This window comes from Mauremys mutica, chromosome 10, assembly GCF_020497125.1.
Source record: "Mauremys mutica isolate MM-2020 ecotype Southern chromosome 10, ASM2049712v1, whole genome shotgun sequence".
Classification (NCBI taxonomy): domain Eukaryota; kingdom Metazoa; phylum Chordata; order Testudines; family Geoemydidae; genus Mauremys; species Mauremys mutica.
Genome location: NC_059081.1, coordinates 39,373,232 through 39,390,134, shown reverse-complemented (window position 1 = coordinate 39,390,134; position 16,903 = coordinate 39,373,232). Strand labels below are relative to the sequence as shown.

Genomic DNA, 16,903 nt, shown 5'->3' with positions numbered 1-16,903 from the left:
AAAAAATAAAATAAATACTCTCCCATCACTTTACCTGCATCACAAGAGAGGTTTTCACACATTCTTTTCTATTCTGTCCTCCTAGAGTTATACTTCCAATCAACTGATCAGACAGATGCTTAGAAAACTGAACTCGAGATGGCAGGCCTAACCGCCTCCTGTCATTTTCTGCTTCAAAAGTATAGTTAAGTTCTAGATCAAAAATAAAAGGAAAATACAGAACTACAATTAGGAAATATTATAGCACTAAGAATGCTGATTTATGAGTTGTGGGCTTGTCATATTAGCCAGGAGAACTACACACTGTCCAGTACTGGGCTTATTAACTACTCTCCTTTGTTTGCAAAGCCATCTTTGAAGCATAACCTTAGTTATCTGCCTGCTTTGGTTATTTCCCATTTGACAGCCAGCTTCCCTTTCCCTGCACATGTCCAAAAGGAGCTTTCACAATTAATAGGCTTTTTTGTTGTTGTTGTTAAAGAAAAGTTTCCTGTTCGGTGTACCAATGTCCCCTATGTGCACACTGTTGTGACAATACAAATGGTAATTACACTGCACAACCAGCAGAGGCAAGGCTGGAACACAAAACATTGTGAAGGCCCCACATAAACTCTCTCTTTTTCCCTGATGTGCCCCACAAGCACCTGACTGGATGAGACAACAGCATCCACTGTCAGGTATTTATATAGAGACTGTGGTATAAGCCAACCATGCAGGTCAGTGCCCTTCTAGCCACGTCTGGTTTTGGTAGATACAGACCCTGCTCAGTTTTAACCTGTACCCGCAGACCTGAATTAATATTACAGGGCCTGGCCAAGCAGCAGATATGATAGGCTCTAATTGTAAACACTTATGCTTAGGTATGTATAGTCACTGAAGTCAACAGGGCTTCTAATGAACATAAAATTTCTCATGTGTTTGCAGGATCTGTGCCGTAGTCAGCATTAGAGTGCTGTACTCAAGCAGTTCCCTGGGAATTTGGCTGCTTGTCCCCAATAAACACACACTGGAGATGAGGAGTCAGGAGAAAAAATAATTTTTAAAGCCCCCTCACGTAAGATTTCCCCCCCAAAAAAACAAACAACCCCCACGCCTTCCCATGGTGCAACAAAAGCAGTATCTTGGTCACTTAAGAAAAAATAGAAAACATCTGAAATTGGTCTTAAACTTTTATAAGTTTATTGCACAGGCCTCCAAATCCTTACACACACAAGTAATCCTTACTCCAATTGCTGCTTCCAAGGAACCATTCATGTGAGGAACACCCTTAGTAGTAAGTTTGTAGGAAAAGTCCCTCGACAAACGGCAAATACTACTTATCAAACAGGATTTTAAAATTTTATATTTTATGGAGTGACACTGGTGTGTGAATAAGCTTTACTGTTCCTCTGGGAGTGTTTGTTGGCATACACTACATGGCTTTGAACCAGCCAAAAATCTAGCTTTCACCCAAGCAATTTAGTAATACAACTTAGTTACACTTCTGTTAGCTCAGGCTACAGCTCTCGAGTGACAGCTAGTACTGGCAGCATGTACTGAATTACATTTTAGATCTGGCAGACACAGCGTGAGTGTGTTACATCATTTACATACCTGCCTCTGCAGATAACTTTTATTGACCACATCTTTGTTCTTCCAGAACATTAAATAGCCTTAAAAAACAAGCAAATAAAAAACCTCATGACAAGCAGATAAACATTCATAACTACTTACTTATTTTTGGATTGAAGTCCTTGGGGTTAGCAATATATTCAAAACATGCTTCAACATCCATGCTGGAAAGAGTCAAGAATTTAAAATTAACATTAAAAGCCATGATCCAACAGACTGAAAGTTTGAATATTTCATTAAACAATACAGTCACCTGTCCGTTATCTTGGCTTTTATAATATGATTCATATTATATGAATTAACAGAACTGGCATTTTGCTTCTCAGTGAATGGTAAATTACAAAGCCAGAAGAAAAAGTGCTTTTCTCTTTTATTCTTTCAGATACTTTAAATTTAAATAAATAAATAAATAAAAGCTTCAAGAAGTTTTTACAAAAGCAAATTGTTTTTCACATTTAAATAAATAAAAATCTTGTCTTTCCTGTATTTGCCGGATAATCTCTTGGAGAACTAATTGGATTATGACACTACAGGAGACTGAAACCTGAGCCAGTGAGTGGGTAGGAAATATTTAGTCTGACTGTTTAACATGAATGGGCTTGATTCTTTATTGGCTGCATCCAGTATAGTCATTTACACTGGTGCCACAGCAGGATGTAAAAACATATTTTATTTTTTATGTATTTAATGTCTGCTAATGGGTCTTTACTACGGAAGTCTTCTTCCACTTAGCAAGTTCTAGCTATTAAATATCTAAAGTAGATAATTGCTTCTTGTGACTGTCACTATTTGTAGAGCACCTTATAAAAAGCCAGTGCATGAGGAGATAATAGCACCAAATTATGTTTATCAAGATCTGTTTTTCTATAAAACTAGGTTGGTTTCTAATTTACTTTCTGATACATGGGAAGGTATTTCCAGTTTCAGCTTTTCTAATATAAAACACCCATGTGATACTTCCCTGTGGACGTAACTCACAAGTTACCACCAATACACCCCATGCCTTCTACCCTCTTACACTGGTCCTGCAGCCTCAATATTTCATTAAGAGTAAGTATAGAACAGGGGTAGGCAACCTATGGCACAGGTGCAGGAGGTGGCACACGAGCTGATTTTCTGTGGCACTCACACTGCCCTGGTTCTGGCCACCAGTCAGGGGGGCTCTGCATTTTAATTTAATTTTAAATGAAGCTTCTTAACCATTTTAAAAACCTTATTTACTCTACATACAACAATAGTTTAGTTCTATATTACAGACTTACAGAAAGAGACCTTCTAAAAACGTTAAAATGTGTTACTGGCACGCGAAACCTTAAATTAAAGTGAATAAATGAAGACTCGGCACAGCACTTCTGAAAGGTTGCCGACCCCTGGTATAGAAGAATCAAGCCCTTCTTTGTATTACTCAGACTGAAAGGTTCTGTTCTTTTTCTTCCTGTAGTTTGCATTTTTAGTTTGTTACAAAGAGTCAATGTTCATTTAAAAGTTATTTATTTTTGGTCTTTAAACTTCCATTTAGTGCCAATGATTAAAAGCCATCCCAGGCGCTCTAAAATATGCATGTATGTTGAATTAAACAGATAGTGATAGATCACATGAGACCAATACACCTATACATGACCCACCAACCACTTCATTCTTGCACTGAAGTTATATTAAAAACTTTTTAAAATGTAAGTTTCTAAGGAAGCGTATCATCAAATTTAATTATTGCCCAACATGTCATCTTGAAGAAGTCGACTACTCCTATTTACCTAACCTTTGCCTTTTGGGATCTTGATTAAGATATCTGCCATACAACTAATAGGTTTTCCAGTCTGGATAAAGCCTTAAGAGTAACAGGCTCTAAATTATAAAAGTTACAGGACAGGGAATAAATGCACATAGATGGCAACCAATGGAAACCCATTCTCCTGTTCTTACTTTTCAGAAGCAAAGCTAGTTATTGGACAAAAAGATCTGAATATGTTTCACATATATCAATCATACTGCATATGCCTCCCCAGCTCAGTGGGTCTGCATGCCCATCCCCATTACACTGAAAACATGAAGCACTCAACATGCCAAAGCTTACAACAAAATAAATATCCTACCAGATTCCACTGGGTTCCGAACAGGTCTGTCTGTTCAGGTCAATTTTGTCAGGAGATATCCTGATGGTTTTCTTAATGCTTATAACAGGCCGGGATCTTTTTTTTTTTTTTTTTTGGGGGGGGGGGGGACAGGGGGGGGGTGGGGGGGGGAAAAAGAGGGAAAAAAAGTTACAATTAGTAAAATAAATGATGCGTTACTCTGAGTTTAAACAGAAGCAGCAGACTCTTATACTTGCATTGATTTGCTGTGAAGATTCCCTACATCCCAGTACTATTCAAAGAAATGTTTTGAGTTTCAGAAAGGTTAGAAATAAAACTTACAGCATTTTGAAGAGACAAGGTGGGTGAGATAATATCTTTTATTGGACCAACTTCTGTTGGTGAGAGAGAGAGAGAGAAAGGGAGGCTTTGGAGCTTAAAATAGAGCTCTTCTTCAGCATTTTGTAGAGAAGCTGAACAACCCTGAAAACCCACGAAGGTCAAGTGATTTGTATTAATGTTTTTTAAAACACTGTAACATTGCATGTTAATGCAATGTTACGGTTGTCATTCTACATGCACAAGAAGTCAGGAAATTCAATGTGATGGTTCCCACAGCAATTGTAATTCAGACCCTGTGTGTATACAGTGGGTAGCAGAAGTCATTTAGATTAACATATATGTCAACTTTAATGTGCAGTGTGGATGGCTGAATTATGGCTGCTGAGACAAACATAATTTTTCATTTCCTGACTTTCATGCATGTAGGATTGCTGGCATAATACTGCATTAGCAGCTTTATTTTATTTTATGTTTTAAACATGAGAGGAGTGCATTTCTTTTCTTTTTTAAAAATAGGCTTTTTTACACAGATGAAGAAAATGGCTATCCCTGCTCCCACTGAAGTGACTGAGTTTTGCCATTAATTGTAGCAGAACAGGGGCAGTAGGTACATTTTTTTTAATATTTAGAAGCTGAATGCAGCTGTGCTTATTTCAGTGGAATTCTTTCACTGACTCACCCCTTTTACACCACACCAGATTCGTGTCCTCACCTCCTGTTTATATAAGGACTTAGACTGCCCTCATCAGCATAGTATTGAGAGACACCAAGTCTTGTATGACATGACTAATGTCCATCACACATGGGTTTTGCTCTCATCCTCTGCCAAGGGGGAGAATTGTGGGTGCAGTCGAGTGTCTTGTTTTTGTACTTTTCTTGGTATTTTTAGGGATTTTAATTATGTGCACACTGCAATGCTTATATTAGAGAAGGCACAGTCAATGATGGAATGGTCCTTAGGTCCCGTGGGAGTCTGTTCCAGTCTCAGACCGACCCCAGTAAAGCTCTGTCCCCTGAACAGACAAGCTTTAGCCTTGTTGTAGAAAGCTCCACTATGCCCAAGGAGCAGAGTTGTCAAACATGATCTTCATCCCGGGGCCATCTTTTAGATATCCTGAGCCTTGGCCATGAGTGCCTTGAAGATATGGACTGAGACCTCAAACTTAACTCAGACCTCAAAGTCCTGCCCGTGTTACCCCTTCCTACTTAATGTTAGTGGTTCCATATGACGACAGGAATTACGTTAAATGGCAAAATTAAATCTTTCTGCAGCCAAATCCTATCCCCAGTGCAAAGCCTGAGTAACCAGGCTATAGGCTTAGGAGGTCAGCAAGGGGTCAGATTCTTCATCCCCAAACTGTTCTGTGGCCACGAATGTAACCTGAGAGCTTCAGTACACCCTACATCTACTGCACCCGCATCTGCAAGAGAGCCTGGGGAGGAGATTATAATTATTTGTATTATGGTAGCACCTAGAGGCAGCATGGGGGTCCCACATTATGCTCAACATGGTACAGAGTAAAAGGTGGTCCCTGCCCCAATCAAGGGATGACAGGTAGGTCTGCAATAGCAGATCCACTGACCCTGTCGCTCACACAATATTTCTTTGCAGACTAGTGTGAAGGGAGCCCCATGGAGCAGAGCTCCACATGTCACAGTTTTAAGAGCTACCTACATGGGCTTTCTGAATTCAGCCCTTCACCCCTCAAACAGCAGAAATGCATAGATTCCTCAGTGTTAAGGCCTTACTTGGTCACGGTGGGCATACATGCATGCAGGATTTTCCCAATAGCCACTATAATTATCCCACCTTACATGCATCATTCCAAGAGCTCATAATCTACAGCTCTCTTAAACATTGCTACATTTTCTTGAGAAACACATAACAAAAGCTAAACATCAGAGATGTTAGGTTATCTTTCAGCCAGTTTTGTAGAAGAGTATGTCTACACTGCACACTAAGCCCAGGTCTGCGAGACTCAGGCCTGTGGACTCAGTGTTTCCGAGTCCATGCTTGAGCATTCACACTACACTGTAAACCTGTGTTTAGTTGCTGGGTCTGGCTCTCACAGCCATGCTGATAAGCGATAATATGCTAATATGTCTATACTGCTCTACACCAACCTCTCACCCAGGTGTGTGGCTTGAGCAGCATCCACACTGTAAAATGACAGAGCTTAGTCCTCAGTTCCAGCGAGACTTGGGCTCTGACCCACCCTCCTACCAGGATCCTAAGACTCAGGCCTTGAGTGCTTGCTGATCCAAGTCAAACTGATTTGTGTGTGGATGGAAGGGTGGTTTGGACTCAAATCTGAGTCAGAGCCTGGGCTAAGTGTACAGTGTAGACATACCCAAAAGAGACCAGACTGATATGTGTGTATTCTTCGTCAGCACAATTTTCAACCTCTGGAGGAAAAAAAATTCATTACGAACCTGAATCAAACCATTCATCTCTTCAAAGCAGTTTATTAGAAACCAATCTAGATTTAGTTAAAATACTATATACAGTACACACCTGTAAACAGAGACAGAATCTGAAAGTGACCCAACAGCAATATCGGGGTAGGAGTTTCTATCAAGATCCATATTTCCAGTAATAGAATAACCAAAATATTGAACACTGGATTTTTGGCCATCAAGAATCTAAAAACAAACAGATTGTTGGGAATAAGACATTTAAGTAATTATCATTGCTTTATACTCCAAAAATCTGGGAAAACTGGAGAAGTTTTCCGCATGTTCCTTTGCTCTGTTCTGTTTGTGCATAGGGCTTCCACCATTTGGGGAAGCCAGCATATGAGAAAAATATAACTGGCTGGTGAATATAACATGCTCACTTGCACTCTTCCTTTCTGAACCTGTGTTCTCAGTTATGGAAAAGCAGCAGATGACATGCACTTTTCCAAAATGCCATGCCTCTGAGGAAGTGCTCCCTTCAGGTGGCACTTGCTCCTGTTCCAGACTTTAGGTCTGGCAGATGCAAGGAAGTCTGAATTTGGCCCTTAAATATTATAGGCCAGATTGGCACAAAGCATGCACTGCAATATGGCCACTGTGTGGAATGCAAATTAAACCTCAAGTCAGAGTAGCCAGCCAGGAAGATCGTACCAGTGTAGTAGGATCATTGGGTAGCTTAGATGTCCATCTCAGGGTTTTATGCTGCTTCTCATCACTGTTGTATCTAAGCACCATGATATATCTGTAGTAAGAGGAGGCCCTAAGATATAAACCTTGGTATCAGAGGCCTGGTATGAGGCCTGAGGCCTAAACTAAAGTAATGGTCAAGACTTTGCTAACATAAAGCAAAGTTAAGCTGTGAGCCAGAGGCAGGCCCTGCTCACAGAAGCTGGCAAGGAAAGGGCTGATGCTGCAAGAAGATACGTACCTAAAAGGTACTGAACACTAGATATCAGAACATTCACATACTTGCACATTCCACACAGATAACAAAGAACAGGCTGGCCCATCCCAATGACAGGGGCAAAAGGGTAATATGATGGATAGAGTTGTTTTGATCGAACCAACATGTACAAGGTGAGAGGCGGCACCTTACTACGTAAAGGGGTTGTACCTTGCTGCGTAGAGGGGTTGCACCTCAATACGTCAGGTGTGATGTGTAACTTGTTTGTACCTGTGTATAAGAATGCATCCCTGGGGCGGTGTCTTTGTCCAGCCGAGGGGGCAGTGGAAAGTCCCGCCACTGACTGAGCTGAGTCCATTGCCAAGAGGCACTTTCTCTTATGTATGCCCTGAATTAGGCTAAGAAACCTACAGGGAACTGCCATTGTGTCCGAGGTCGCAATAAACCTAGTCGACGTGACTTTGCATCTTACTAGACTCTGCGGTTATTGGGGGTTCTCGTCAGGTCTGCTGTGTCAGCTATCTTCAAAGAGCTGGGGCAGCACACAGAGGGAACACATGCACGCAGCCGAATGATATCAACATTGGAGAAAGCAGAGCACCACACCGGTAGCACTCTGACAACAATATCCTCTACCAGCACCACTCCCTGCTGCCGGCATAGAAGATGTGGCTGGGTTTCCCTGTGCCCTGGTGACTGTTGTGTGCAACAATGGCTTCCTGGGAATCCTCAGGCTCCTTTAAACACACAGCCAGTCCAGGATTGGGGGAAAAAATCAGAAAAAATAGCTAAAAGCCACTTTTGCGCATACACCTCCTTGAGCTTTGCTGTAGCCGAGGATCATTGCACAGAGCAATGCCTATTATGGAGGTTGCCCAGTATTATATACTTTTGTGGAACAAAACTTCTTACGCTTATAATGCTCTGCAAGGCTGAGCACAGGTGGTAATGGGTGTTTAATTACCTGTGCTGGATTTATATTTATTCCATTCTTCGATCCATGATATATGAACACCTTGCCAAAATCATCATAAGGTGCCCCCACTGCAATATCTGTTGAAAAGGAATTAGGAGATTTAGCTAAATGTTATCCCGATGAATGGTTACAGTCATGATAAAGTAAGATGCTCTGAATCTAGTTTTAGAAAAAAAATATATGGACATTCATCTTCGAAGGTCAATTTTCTCACCTGAGAATCCATCTTGATTAATATCACCAATATTTTCAACTGCAATACCAAACATAGAATCAGTGAGTCCATTGAGGCGAATTGGCTTTACCCCTTCCCATTTGCCTTGTTGGTTAATGTAGATGTACACAGCACCCCCGATGTCTCCATTTCGGTCAAAATATTGTGGGGCTCCAACAACAATATCTTGCCAACTTTAAATGAAACAAAGTACAGAAATTTTTAAAGAATTCTGAGAAATAAGTGAAAATTCCTGGCAAGTTAAAAACTACAGGCTGAATACAATGTAAGGAAATTGGTCAGATAAAGAAGCAGCTGCTGAGCAAAGGTCACTAGGAAGCACATTAAATTGGTTCAATAATGGAAAATTTACCTGGCAATTTTTATAAAAGAAATAAGTTGAGTTTGTGGCTTTTCCCCCTCTTTTCTGTGTTGTATAAAGAAGACCTAAAAGGATTTTTGCTTGAATGTGATTTTTTTTCTGCTTGGTTTCTTTTACATATTACCCATTCACGTTTCAGTCAACTTTTCATCTAGCTGGATTGGTCTAACAATGAGTAGAGAAGACGTCTAAAACTATTCAATAGTCACACCCCTTCAAATAAATTCGGAGACAGCACCCAGTGTACTTCTCTGAAAAGGAAGCCCAGACTTAGTATGCCCTATATTGCTAATGTGAAAATCAAGCAGCAAAAACAAGCAAACTGGAAAGCTTTCCCTATACATCCTAAAGTCGGGGGGAGGGGCACACAACTCCATTCCTCCACTTTTTCCTCCATTTGCAAGTCATCTTGAGGTACACTATACATACAATGCACTGCAGCAATACAAAACTAGAATTTAATAGCATGAGCTTAACAAGAGCCTTACCCATCATTGTTGAGGTCCACAACTGCAACATCATAGCCAAAAGAAGAGGCCAGCCCTTCTCCTTCAAATATATGCACAAGCGAGAGTGCTCTCGGAATTTGGGTATCTTTTTTCAGCAGAACTACAGCTCCACTGTGGTTGGCTCTTGGTGCACCTGATACAAAAGTTGTCTCTTCTTGGGAAACGATACCTTTACCAGTGTCCAAAGAGAAACCTAGAACAAAAAGAAAACAAAAGCCAATAACTAGAGTTTTTTATTGTTAAATCTGAAAATAATATATATTCACTATATTAAAGTGGTGCCTGGTAGCACTACTGAAACCAAGTTTAGCAATGCTAAACTTGCTACATGCTACCAATTTCATTTAGTTTTAAATCTGCTATAAACAATAAACACCTTATAAATGAAACAGTACAAGTGTGAATATAGAATGATATGAAGCATATATCCATGTAATTTCTTTCTACAGACAAGACCCAAAGTCAAAGTTTTTAATATTACAGACATGTCTCTCTATCTCCACCATAACCATGTGTAGCGTCTGTAAAACGTACAGATGATTGGTCAAACAAATCTGATACAAAAACACATCCATAGAGTATGTGTCTATAATGTGTGTGTAAATGCACACAAACACATCAACCATCTGTACACATGGTTATGGTGGATATTTTTTTTAAAATGTATAACTTAAAACCAATTTAATAAATCTAACCACTTTAATACTGCTTAAGTACTTAGCCTCTAACAGAATGAACACTTATGAATTTCATACAAATGTTATTTTCTGTTATAAACATGCAAAACATTGTACAAGCACAGTATTTTATGTTAATGTTGGACAGTATTTGAGAATCTGCTGTATACAGTAGTGGTGAAATCAGCAGTAACATGCTAATTATGTCTATAAAGGACATTTTAAAAAGCATGCAGTCCTAAATATTCAGTTTAAATTCTAAAGTTAATACACCTCTACCTCGATATAACGCAACCTGATATAACACGAATTCGGATATAACGCGGTAAAGCAGCGCTCCGGGGGGCGGGGCTGTGCACTCCGGTGGATCAAAGCTAGTTCAATACAATGCGGTTTCACCTATAACACGGTAAGATTTTTTGGCTCCCAAGGACAGCGTTATATCGGGGTAGAGGTGTACATCGAATTAATTATTATTTTACATATTTTAACAGGATTACTGCATACATATATTAGGATAATGCATGAATTTGTGCTATACATCCAAATATCAAAAGTCATACAAATTGTGAGGAAAAATCTAGGTTAGAAGAGAAGTAAATATCAAGCCCCCCAGTCTCCTTTTCTTGGAATCCTTCACCACTGCCGTTCTGATTCTCAATTACAAAAATAAGACAGAGTTTCAGATAAGCTTGGTAAGAAGGCTACAGTATATTTTGAGAGCTACTTAACAGATCAAGTCCTCTCTGAAGCCCCTTACTTTATAAACTATCCTTCATCTGAATCTCTGCTGTTACATGCTTTTTACTTGAATGCATTTGAAATGGGGGGGAAAGTAAATAAATAAAAATTATGTCAAAGTCTGGATACACACACACATATACACAAAAAGGTATGACCAAGACCATATATAATGTCACCTCAGGTAACAAACCTAGGTAGCTATTCATCATCACACCAGTGGACTTGTCCACCATTACATTGGGAGGCAATGTTTTGTATACAAACTGATCAGGATCAGTATCAGACACACTTGTCAAAAACAGAAGACCTGTGAACATATATGTGGGAGAAAGAGATCAAAAAAGAAAAATATGGTAGTTAGGCAGTAAAAATAACTGCACATCACATATAACCTAGGGCACAGCAACTGCCAATTAATGCCAGGCTGGCACGGCAGTACTTACCAATGAAAGAGGAAGTTAATTTGATTCCAAAGACGTGTCAAATCAAGCAAAGGAGCTTTTTAGAGTGACAAAGCCTCCAGGATATAAATGCAACATTAGCCTTGTTATGAAAATTTAATGCTGATGAACAGGAAGACAAAAATACTATTGTCATGCTTATTGCAGTCTTATTCTGTTCACAACAGCATGAAAGTTCCTCCATAACATTCCTAGTCCTGGCATTCCTGCCTCAATCCAAATGGACCATTTAGATCTTTAGAAATGCTATGAATTCATCTCTCTACCATCACTATTTATGGTCCCCAGCACCTACAAATTCTCGATCTGATTCCTGTTTAACTGCAACTGATGTTCTATTTCTTCTTATAACAAGTCTCATTCTCACTTTCATTTCTTCACTCTAAGTGGCTCTCTCCGTGGCAATGCTCTCTCTCCGACGTGATGCTAAGAATGAATCGCACTCTCTTTCCATCACCAGCTCTTCTGGCTTCATTTTACTAGCACTCCATTTTACTAACCCATTGCAAACGTAAAGAGTACTGGTGTAGAAGTGTCTCACAAATCAGCATTTGGAGCAGAAAGACGCCTCTTTCTCTTGACACTATTCAGTTTTTCAAAGATCCCATTCAGCCTTTCTGGTTTGTAATAGCACCTCTCATTTGGCCTTTCTTCTTCATTGTTTGCATTAAGCAGGACAGTTTTCTTTTGCTTTTCATCTTAAAAATCACACTACATTTTTATCAGTGTCAATCCATGCTAATGATTAAAGCTTTTAAAAACGTATCTGTAATTGCTATGTTGTATTTGAGTTATTTAGGACAGCCATTAGCTGTGCAAAGAAGCTTTAGGAGTTAAGGGACTGGTAGTTGGGTGCAATGTTTATGCTCTCAGCACACACACAATGCCGACTTAAACAGTTATTCTCAGAAACTCAGGCTTTACTACAGCTCCCATGTTGGTGGCCACGTGATCTAGGAGTATGAATCCACAGACAGTACTTACTGTTAGAGGGTGATTATAACCACATACTGAGAATTTGCAGGTCCTCATCACAGCTCTTAAATGTCTCATTACATTTGTAGCTCTTATAGGTACCTCAACGGAGTATCATTTTATACTTCACGCTAGCCCGTAAATGTAGAGGAGGATGTGAATAACCAAATATGGGTTGCATTTTACAGGGGCATAAAATAATTGCTTTCTGCTTGTATTTTTTGGTATTGCACATCATTTGGATAGTGAGTGTTCAAGAAGTCTGAAGAGTTTTACCGTCTGTGCTTAATCCTACCTAAATAACTGTTAGCTGGAACAGGAACTAGATTCTCAGCTCGGCGACTCTCACTACCAACTTCATAAGGCCCATCATCAAAGATATCCAAAGCATAAAACGTTTGATTCTTTTGCTCTGCACGAACCACCCCTAAAGGAATGAAATGGTAAAATAAAAATGGATGAATGACAAGAGAAAAATAATAGATATATGGTTCCTGATTGACATTAGCAACATTGTCCTTGTGATCATGTTTGAATTGGGAGGAAGAATAGCACACAGCCTGAAGTTATGTTTTAAAATCTCATGGTATTGTATACATATGGGTCTCATGATGCAGCAACTTTATGGTGCCATGCAATGATCTGGAAAATATGGTATACATTATTAAATTTGTCAACAAAAACATGAATAAACTGATCATCAACCCCCTTCACTCAGCATATCATTTCACTCTTTCAGCAAAGGCATTACAGAGAAAGCTTCTAGATCCACAAGATTTCAAAATACTGATAGTAATTTTACTATCAAATTATCACTAAATGCAGCCAATAATATAAATTAAGTAACATTCTTTTTTTAAAGGGAAAAAGAGCTACATCTCACACCTCTACCTAATCAAAATGGGTGCTTCTCTTTAGTCAGGCATATTTTAACAGTTTGCCAAGTACAGACATGTTTTTCCATGATATGAAAGCATATTCATAAAACTCATGTACTGCCCTAGCAGTTCTTTGCAATTAACATAAAGCAATCTCTGAACTCAATATGCTCTTTCAGCTTGTTCAAATTTTCTTGACAGAAACAGATATTTGGAAGATTAAGTCTTCACAAAAAGTATACCTTGTGCCAGAGCTTAACTCACATACTTTGCATGGTTCACAGGTGTGTGAAAGAACACTGTATAACAGGAGTCAAAGATCAGACAGGCATTCTAAAGGAGAGCGAGGGAAGTATTTTGCAGCTATTCGTGTAATGATGTGCAAAAAGAAATCTCTTAAAAAAACAAACAGGCCGGGCATTTGAAAATTTCTCAACATAAACCAAAGGATACAAATCTATCCATTTTTTTCCCTGAGTTTTGCAACATTTGCTAGGTGATATGTGCCAGTTGCCACAGTCCTTAGTTTTTACTCAGGCAGAACACCCATTAAAGTCAATGGAGTTTTACTGGAGTAAAAACATAAGGATTTGCCCTTGAATGTTTAAATATTTGCTCTGTCTGCAATCATCTTCCCATGATCCTGCCACACTGAATGTGTGATATATTAGAGTATGTCTACACTGAGTTTTAAAAACCTGCAGCAGCGAGTCTCAGAGACTGACTACAGACACAGGCTGATGGGCCAGTCCAGACGTTGTGGCTCAGGCTGGAGCTTGGACTCCAAAACTCACCCACCTCCCTAGGCTTTGGAGCGCAAACTCCAGCCTGGGCCTACACTTCTGCCCTGATGTTTTTAGCATGATAGCACGAGCCCCACCACCCTGAGTCTGAAGACCCAGGCTCTGAGACTCATGGCTGCAGATTTTAAACACATTGAAAGGTACCCCCAGTTTCTACAGAAGATGACTGATGTAACAAACACAAAAGAATGATCCAGCAATGTGCTCAATTAGGATAAACGTTTTAGTGCAGATGTTAGTCTGAATAATTGCTCAAATGCAGAAAAATGAGATGTTGGCCAAATAATGCTAAAAATATGTATATACACACTCAGTGTGAAAGTTCCACCCTTTGAAACAAGCACTGAATCCTGCAAGAAAATTAAGACCAGTGAGGTAGAGTTTCCTACAACAGCATGTTAACTTATGTAATCCGTCCATTAGCTATTCCAATTTTTTTAAATTCCCCTTACAACACTGGTCCCCAAATTTTTTCATCTCATGCCCGCCCAGAGCTGAGGCCTGGAGCGGGGCCACGACTCCAAGAGTGGGGAACGCAGACGGGGTAAGAGGGCCAAAGTTGGGGCCATAGCTGGAGGCAGGGGATGGGAGCAGAGCCTCGGCCAGGGAGCAGCTGGGACCAGGGGCGCAGGGCCAGCAGCCGTGGCTGGAAGTGGATCCCCAGGCAGGCAGCCAGGGCCAGGGCTGGGTGGCTCTCCCTCACCACCCCTCATGGGGGCTGGCCCTGGGCCCCTGCCACACCCTCCCAAATGTTCCTCTGTGCCCCCATCAGGAGGGCGCATGCATAGACTGGGGACCTCTGCCTTACAAGTTTTTAATGTGACATGAGCTAATAATTTAGCATTTACAAAACTGAGGTAAATGCTGAAAAATGTAGGATGGGAGAAGAGAGGGTCATACCTTTCCAGTTATAAGTTCCTGGTGCACCAAATACAACATAATGATAGTCTCTAGTAAAAGTAGCAGCTACACCTTGCTGACATGAACCAAATTTCTCATGGCCCCTCAGTCGGCCATCACAAAAACTCCATTCTCCACCATCCATAGCAGACTCATCATCCTTAGGATCCTTAATAGTGAGATCCTGACTCAGCAGGTAGCACCTTCCAATGATATCACGAGATTCCTGAACTGTGTTTACATATTGCCTTTTCTCATAGCGATGTGCACATGTCTGCAAAAAAAACAGATACAGTCGATAAGCAAAATATTTTATGCCTTCTGTATTTTTTTCCTGCAAATTATCATTAAAACCAAATAATGAGAAGGCCATTCTCTATAAGCCACATACTCCCCTAGCAACAATAAGCATACAGACCAGGTACTTATGTCTCAAAGAACAGTGACAACAGAGACTCAGAAGTTGAGTCACATCTTCTTGTAACGTCTGCATGCTGACGGGAAGAAAAAACACCACCACCGCATAGGCTTTGCTAACCCATGTAATGTTACTGTAACCTTGTAGATCACAGCACTACTATGCACATACTCAATATTTCACATAGGTTTGAGGGCGGGGGGCATGTTTGCTTCTCCCAGAAACGGCAGCATGGTTTGTGCAGAAGCCAGGCTGTCACTGGTTCCCTGTTGATGACAAGGTGAATTTGCCCCTCCCTCCATGCAAGTTAATACTGCCTCCAGCAGCATTACTAACTAACAGTTTTGGAGGGAAGGGAGAGCCGAGATAGGTGAGGGAATACATTTTATTGGACCAAATTCTGTTGGGGAAAAGGACAAGCTTGTGAGCTCCACAGAGCTCTTCTTCTGTGGAGCTCAAGAGCTTGTCCTTCTCACCAACAGAAGCTGGTCCAGTAAAAGATATTACCTCACCCACCTTGTCTCTCTAATATCCTGAAACTGGTGGCTACAGCACCACTGCAAACAATTCTGGAGGGTAGTAAGGTTGGAAGCGGTAGTTTTGCATGAGCATAGCAACGTGGGGGAAGGATCCTCACCATGCCCGTTTCTGATAAGAACATAAGAACATAAGAACATAAGAAAGGCCGTACCGGGTCAGACCAAAGGTCCATCTAGCCCAGTATCTGTCTACCGACAGTGGCCAATGCCAGGTGCCCCTGAGGGAGTGAACCTAACAGGCAATGATCAAGTGATCTCTCTCCTGCCATCCATCTCCATCCTCTGACGAACAGAGGCTAGGGACACCATTCTTACCCATCCTGGCTAATAGCCATTTATGGACTTAGCCACCATGAATTTATCCAGTCCCCTTTTAAACATTGTTATAGTCCTAGCCTTCACAACCTCCTCAGGTAAGGAGTTCCACAAGTTGACTGTGCGCTGCGTGAAGAAGAACTTCCTTTTATTTGTTTTAAACCTGCTGCCTATTAATTTCATTTGGTGACCCCTAGTTCTTGTATTATGGGAATAAGTAAATAACTTTTCCTTATCCACTTTCTCAACATCACTCATGATTTTATATACCTCTATCATGTCCCCCCTTAGTCTTCTCTTTTCCAAACTGAAGAGTCCTAGCCTCTTTAATCTTTCCTCATATGGGACCCTCTCTAAACCCCTAATCATTTTAGTTGCCCTTCTCTGAACCTTTTCTAGTGCTAGAATATCTTTTTTGAGGTGAGGAGACCACATCTGTACACAGTATTCGAGATGTGGGCGTACCATGGATTTATATAAGGGCAATAATATATTCTCAGTCTTATTCTCTATCCCCTTTTTAATGATTCCTAACATCCTGTTTGCTTTTTTGACCGCCTCTGCACACTGCGTGGACATCTTCAGAGAACTATCCACGATAACTCCAAGATCTTTTTCCTGACTCGTTGTAGCTAAATTAGCCCCCATCATGTTGTATGTATAGTTGGGGTTATTTTTTCCAATGTGCATTACTTTACATTTATCCACATTAAATTTCATTTGCCA

The 16,903-nt window shown here is 40.4% G+C and overlaps 1 protein-coding gene across 3 annotated transcripts in view; it reads right to left on the bottom strand.

Moving 5' to 3' along the window:
* Positions 1 to 16,903, bottom strand: part of ITGA6 (integrin subunit alpha 6) — a 170,502-nt gene that overhangs the window by 22,252 nt on the left and 131,347 nt on the right. For all 3 annotated transcript variants that reach the window (XM_045033043.1, XM_045033041.1, XM_045033042.1), the window contains 9 exons: positions 14,906 to 15,179; positions 12,620 to 12,751; positions 9,447 to 9,660; positions 8,577 to 8,770; positions 8,351 to 8,439; positions 6,541 to 6,668; positions 3,705 to 3,800; positions 1,714 to 1,775; positions 35 to 192 (listed from right to left, as the gene is read on the bottom strand). In XM_045033043.1, coding sequence (XP_044888978.1) covers positions 35 to 192; positions 1,714 to 1,775; positions 3,705 to 3,800; positions 6,541 to 6,668; positions 8,351 to 8,439; positions 8,577 to 8,770; positions 9,447 to 9,660; positions 12,620 to 12,751; positions 14,906 to 15,179 — 1,347 coding nt within the window. The remainder of the gene's footprint in view (positions 1 to 34; positions 193 to 1,713; positions 1,776 to 3,704; positions 3,801 to 6,540; positions 6,669 to 8,350; positions 8,440 to 8,576; positions 8,771 to 9,446; positions 9,661 to 12,619; positions 12,752 to 14,905; positions 15,180 to 16,903) is intronic.